Source organism: Sinocyclocheilus anshuiensis, unplaced genomic scaffold, assembly GCF_001515605.1.
Source record: "Sinocyclocheilus anshuiensis isolate Anshui unplaced genomic scaffold, SAMN03320099.WGS_v1.1 scaffold758, whole genome shotgun sequence".
NCBI lineage: Eukaryota > Metazoa > Chordata > Actinopteri > Cypriniformes > Cyprinidae > Sinocyclocheilus > Sinocyclocheilus anshuiensis.
This window is the reverse complement of record NW_015548126.1, coordinates 1516031-1522030: the sequence shown is the minus strand read 5'-3', so window position 1 is coordinate 1522030 and position 6000 is coordinate 1516031. Positions and strand designations below refer to the sequence as shown.

Below are 6000 nucleotides of genomic sequence, written 5' to 3'. Positions count from 1 at the left end.
TGTGATATTTCAGTTTTTCTTTTTTAATAAATCTGCAAAAATGTCAACGATTCTGTGTTTTTCTGTCAATATGGGGTGCTGTGTGTACATTAATGAGGAAAAAAAATTAACTTAAATGATTTTAGCAAATGGCTGCAATATAACAGAGTGAAAAATTGAAGGGGGTCTGAATACTTTCCGTACCCACTGTATATATATATATATATTTGGAAAGTTATAAATTATTACACGTGGTGTGCAAAAATGTAAATGAGAATACAACAACTGATATATTTTAAGATTTTGTTACAATATTACACTGTGCACTAACTTTATTTTTATAAGTCAAAACCTTATTTGAAGTGATTCATTGTGAGAAACCTAAATGTCACATACCAGGAGAATATACTACATTAAAAAAAAAAAAGAATTAAAGCCAATAGGTCAAGCATGTGGCCAAAGAATCTCCCATGATGCATTTGGAGTTGGGGTTCACAGAAGCCAATGTGGAAACAGGCCAAAAGTGACATTCTTCCAAAAAGCTGTAACCTTAACTGCCCCTCCTTGCGTTCTAGACCATAAACTGCATCCGAGCTCTAAACAGAGTCCAAAATCATATTCTATCTATCAGAATACCTCTCCAATGGGAAATAACCAGAGTTTCCTCAGGAGCAGCACAGCTGTTTCCCTCTGAGAGAAGAGAGACCGAGAGAGCGAGAGACAAACGAAGGGAAAGACATGGCCTGTGCTTCCTGACCTCAAGCTACCTGAATCCACCCATCAAATGCCAATGCAATTTTTTCAATGCATGTAGTTTACTCTCATTCAAATAATAATAATAATTATTATTATTAAATGGAGAGCACTGTGCTTAAGTTTTCTGTTTCTGCTTTCAAATATTTCTAATCAAATTCTCCTAAAATTATTAAATTATTAGTTGTGCAACCCACATTAGTTTTATCTACACTGTGTCATCAAGTCTTAGGAGAAATATCTTACAATACTACAGTTTTTTGGGGCATTATACGCATTGGACAAATACTAGAAGCCCTCTATATTTGTGTTTGCATGAAATGGGAGGAAGAGATTTAGAAGAAGAATTTCAATGAATATTTGTATGACAAAAGGGATAAAAATATTATTAAAGACAGCGCAAATGCAAATGTTTGAGACACTACCTCATTCTATACTTTCATTCAGAGCTGTACTGCCACCTAAGTCAATTTAATTTAGCAGAGAAACGGTCTCAAATCCTAGAATGCAACCTTAAATGACAAACTGGCAGATATTTCAATCAAGTTGAGAGGCTTTTTCTTCTTAGATTTTCCTCTGCAGGCGTATTTTAAGTGAAAAAACACATGAGATGTGTACATTTTGATATAGTATTTTTCCCTTCTTTTTACTGCTCTTGCTGTCTCAGATGACCACTTGTGTCTCTCCTTCTGTCTCCCTCAGCTTTTTTCTCTCTTTTGCACACATAAAAGCGATAGAAATAAATACAAAGATACATGCAGAGTTGCAGAAATGAGCAGCACACATTCACACTCAGGTTTAATAAGCAAAGAGTCGAGTCTCCGGGGCAGCTGCAGTTTTGGGTCAAAAGCAAACAGGACTAAATCTCTGCTGTCACCTCAGTGATGTATGACTAGCGATGGGGATTTTTCAACATGTGGGTGCCTACATGGTGGTAATGCATGCTGCTTCTTAGTTAGAGAGTGCAAAATGTCACGTTTTCCACAAAATATTAAACCATTTTCAACATTGATAATAATGGGAAACGTCTCTTGAGCACTAAATCAGCATATTAGAATGATTTCTGAAGGTTCATGTGACACTGAAGACTGGAGTAATGATGCTAAAAATTCAGCTTTGCATCACAGGAATAAATTACATCTTAAAATATATTAAAATAGAAAATAGTTATTTAAAATTGCAATAATATTTCACAATATTACGGTTTTTAATGTATTTTTTACCAAATAAATGCAGCCTTGGTGAGCATACCGCTGAATCGCTCACCGTACCAAAAACATTGGCTTACCACACACACAAAGACATAGAAAAAAAACCTGTTAAGCAGTTCAAGCACTCGTCCATGACTCTGAGCTGAGGTGGCAGTGGTGACCCATTACTGAAACCCCCTACTGCTTTTGGCAGTCAAACGAGCGCCAATTCTCTGAAAAGAAGCTGAGAGACTGAAGCCTGGTTTGGCCCAGCTCTGAGCGCTTTGATGCCGGGGTGAAGGGCGTCGTGGCAGCCTCGTGTGACTCTCACTGGACTTTCTGTAAATCAGTTCAATGGGATTCCTGAGACAAGGCCCAAGATGGATGGGTCTCCTGGGGCTTGTAAGGAACGTTCGGTTCACCATGGCAGCCTGCTTGGCAACCTGAAGCCACTGAAAGCTCCAGAATATATTAGCATTAGGCTTCTTAAATCAAGAGTGGCGATTTTCATATTTGTTACTGATTATGACATTGTAAAATCAAAATACAAATTTTATGTCAGAGATGTGATTAGATCACATGCTCTAGACATGTTGAGCAAGAGATGATGGAAAGGAACTGAGATATTTTCCTAGTGGGCTGATTACTAAAAAATATAAAAGCTGTATATTCACTTCCGTTAGAAATTTTGGGGCTAGTAAGATTTTTTTTTTAGAAAGAAAGAAATTACTTTTATTCAGCAATGACACTAATTGACTAACAGTAATGACATTTATAAATGTTATATAAGATCTGTATTTCAAATAAATGCTGTTCTTTAAAACTGTTCTTTCTATTCATCAAAGAAAGCGAAACAATGCATCACAGTTTCCACAAAAATACTAAGCAGCACAACTGTTTTTTGAACATTAATAATAATAAGAAGAAAGGTTTCTTGAGCAGCAAATCAGCATATTAGATTGATTTCTCAAGGATTATGTGACACTGAAGACTGGAGTAATGACTGCTGAAAATTCAACATTGCATCAGGGGAATAAATTACATTTTAAAATATATTAAAATAGAAAACAATAATTTCAGATTCGAATAATATTTCACAATATTACTGTTTTAACTGCATTTCTGACCAAATAGATGCAGGCATGGTAAGTATAAGAAACTGACCCCAAACTTTTGAACGGTACTGTATTAAAATTAAATTAAATTAAATTAAATTAAATTAAATTAAATGTAATTTAATTTAATTAAATTAAAAATAAATAAATAAATAAAATTAAATAAAATTCTTTGAAAATTTTTCTAAATACAATTAAAATTAAATTAAATTAAAAATAAATAAAAATAAATAAATAAATACAATTAAATCAAATTCTTTGAAAATTTTTCTTTTGTGCCCAATCACCTGCAATACTTGCTAATACTCTTCTTATCAGTCAAATTCAGGCTCCAAGCTCCAGAGTTCCTCTCCTGTGGTGTGTTGGAGGGTGTCAGGTGCTATGAAAAGATAAGCCAGCAGCGCTGCTGACTGCAGCTTTTGTGTGAAGCTGATCTTGATAATATTATCTTAACCTTTTCCTTCAAAAAAAGTAGGGTGTGTCTTTGCAGCGGTACAATTTTTGTTTCGCCCTTGAGAAATGAGGAGGACAAATATTAGCTTTGATGGGTGGAAAAACACAGAATGGAAAAAAACACAGGCAGAAATGGAAGAACATCATCCACTAGCTGAAATAAACAGAAGCCGGGATGAGTGAGGAACTGACAGGGCAATTTTTAGCAAATGATAATGTTTCTGAAGCGTCATAATGGCATTGCTGGAAATAGACCGGTCTAAAGGAAAGTTACAGGGAAAGGGAAACTCTTTCCTTGGTCTATTACAACAGAAACACATTAAATCAGGTGGAGTCTATGGGTACAGTTCACACGGACACAAAAATATGACTCTACTAAAACTGTTCTGCGGGCATTTCAGCACCTGAGCTCACAGATGCATGCTCACAAAGTAAAACGAGCAATTCAGCTCTTGTGTAAATCTAATCAGTCTTCCACGGCGAGCCGCAGACGTGTTTAATTGATTCCAGAAACGTTGCCTTTGCATAAACTGGGATGGTGAGAAGAGGAAAGCTGGAGGGAGGGATGGAGGCTCGTGAAGAGAGAGGTGGCGCGCTAATGAAAGGTCAGCTGAGATGCACGGCCCACGCTGCAAGTGCCAGAAACACACACAGCAATTTTATGGTCAATTGGGCCATGCATCTGGAGTCATACATCACTGAGGCGTGTAGAAAGACCCAGTGCCAGATCCGAAAAACACACACACACTCAAACACACATACATTTAGGAAGGAGTTAACACATATACACAGGTCTGATAGCACTAGTGGAAATACGTCTATTTCTATCATTTAAGCATCAAAATTTGAGTGAAAATCTTAACTGAAAAATCAGTTTGCCAGTATTTCATTTATCTCCCTTTGTGCAGCACTTGAGCTGCATGAACTCAACAAGTTTGTGTAAAACCTGATGATAATGTTTTTCAGCATCTTTTGAGAATGATTCAAAGAGGGTCTTGTGCTTAAATGGAAGCTGGACATCTGTAATAGACACTATGGTAATGATGTATGTGTCAGTCAAACTTACTTCAATCGGAAAAGCCAACAGAGGCACCAGAGGCTTAATGTAGCCAAACTGTTGAAGAGCCATTATCAAAACACATCTCAGCATCTCCATTTCAGCTGCATTAGCCCTGAAAGAAAGGCACAACAACATTTTATTTACATATTTTATTATTGTACTGTGCTGTTTTGTATACAGTATATTAATATAATATCCATATACTCTATACAGTAATCAATTTTCAAAATCGGTTCACTGGAAAAAATGACGGTTCACCTTAAGCCCAGTTCAAATAAAGAATAAAAAATAAAATAAAATAAAATAAAATAAAATAAAATAAAAACAGGAGTTATAGGAGCTGTACCTCTGATCGATCAGGAAGCCCAAAGAAGTTAGAGAAAGTAATACGTAGGCAGTCAAAAGAAGTGCAGTCATCTCAGAAAGTATCTGCAGGTGAAAGATAAGTAAGATAGTAATATAGTATACATAGATAAATTGTGGGAACAACAATTTAGGTCATGATTTAAAAAACTTTCTTTCGTCTTACTCAATAATAATAACTCTAACTCAAATCATTTTGCAAGCAACACAGCTGAATAAAAGTGACCTAACAAATTTAGGTGTCAGGACAGTTGAGTAATACTCTCTCGACGGTCCAAGAACTCAAGGCCAACCATTAGGGAAGTATCATCTATGACTGAATTGGCACACCTCTATGGCTGGATTTACACTGAAATCATAATCTGGTGATAATTTGCTGCTAATACAAGGAATGATGTTAATAATGTTTTCTTGACCTTGCTAACCCATCATACTCAGCAGTGGTTAAGTCAGGTGACTGACCTCATAACGTCTTTGATATGACACCAGCAAACAATTACAGACTTTTTCCTGCGTGTCACCAGATAGAATCCAGATCCCAGACCTCAGCCCTGAAGCGCTGGCTCATTTTTCAACAATTAACAAACAGGGGGAAAAAATCTATTTTGATTGGTTAATTTTTAAAGCCTTTCCATATCCAGTTTAAAAAATAACAGACTAAGAGGGCAAAGGGGAAAACCATCTTCCCGAAATTTTCATTTCAGCAGAGGTCAACTACACAGGCCTTCCATACTGAACAGTTAGTCAAACATCCAGCAGGATTGATAGCCCTGTATGGATGATGTCATTGAAAGATGACTAAAAATGAACTTTTTGGAGTGCCACTAAGCAATTCTGTAGCATCACTGTAGCAATGGAATTGAATGCAAACAGACAACAAGGTATAAATACACATTTTTACATTATTTATTGCTAAGCCTCAAGGCCTCCGTTTGTTATTTATCTTGGACAAAATGACTGATGCAAAAGGAAGGTTTCCAGGGGCTGGGAAAGCAGTCAGAGCATTTGTATTGGTTGCTGGACCACCAACCGGCTGTTTTATTGGCTGGTGGAGCTAAGGAAAGGGATCCAGGGGACACTTCTCCGA

The 6000-nt window shown here is 36.4% G+C and overlaps 1 protein-coding gene across 2 annotated transcripts in view; it reads right to left on the bottom strand.

Moving 5' to 3' along the window:
* The window catches only part of agmo (alkylglycerol monooxygenase), a 32496-nt gene that overhangs the window by 1532 nt on the left and 24964 nt on the right, over positions 1 to 6000 (bottom strand). Inside the window, exons 11-13 of one of the 2 annotated variants that reach the window (XR_001636001.1) lie at positions 4897 to 4979; positions 4557 to 4662; positions 3325 to 3548 (exon numbers count right to left, since the gene is read on the bottom strand). Coding sequence is in view for 1 of the 2 variants with exons in the window: in XM_016507778.1 (XP_016363264.1) it covers positions 4557 to 4662; positions 4897 to 4979 (189 nt within the window). In the remaining variant the exon portion in view is untranslated. The remainder of the gene's footprint in view (positions 1 to 3324; positions 3549 to 4556; positions 4663 to 4896; positions 4980 to 6000) is intronic. The other variant, XM_016507778.1, reaches the window with a different exon arrangement.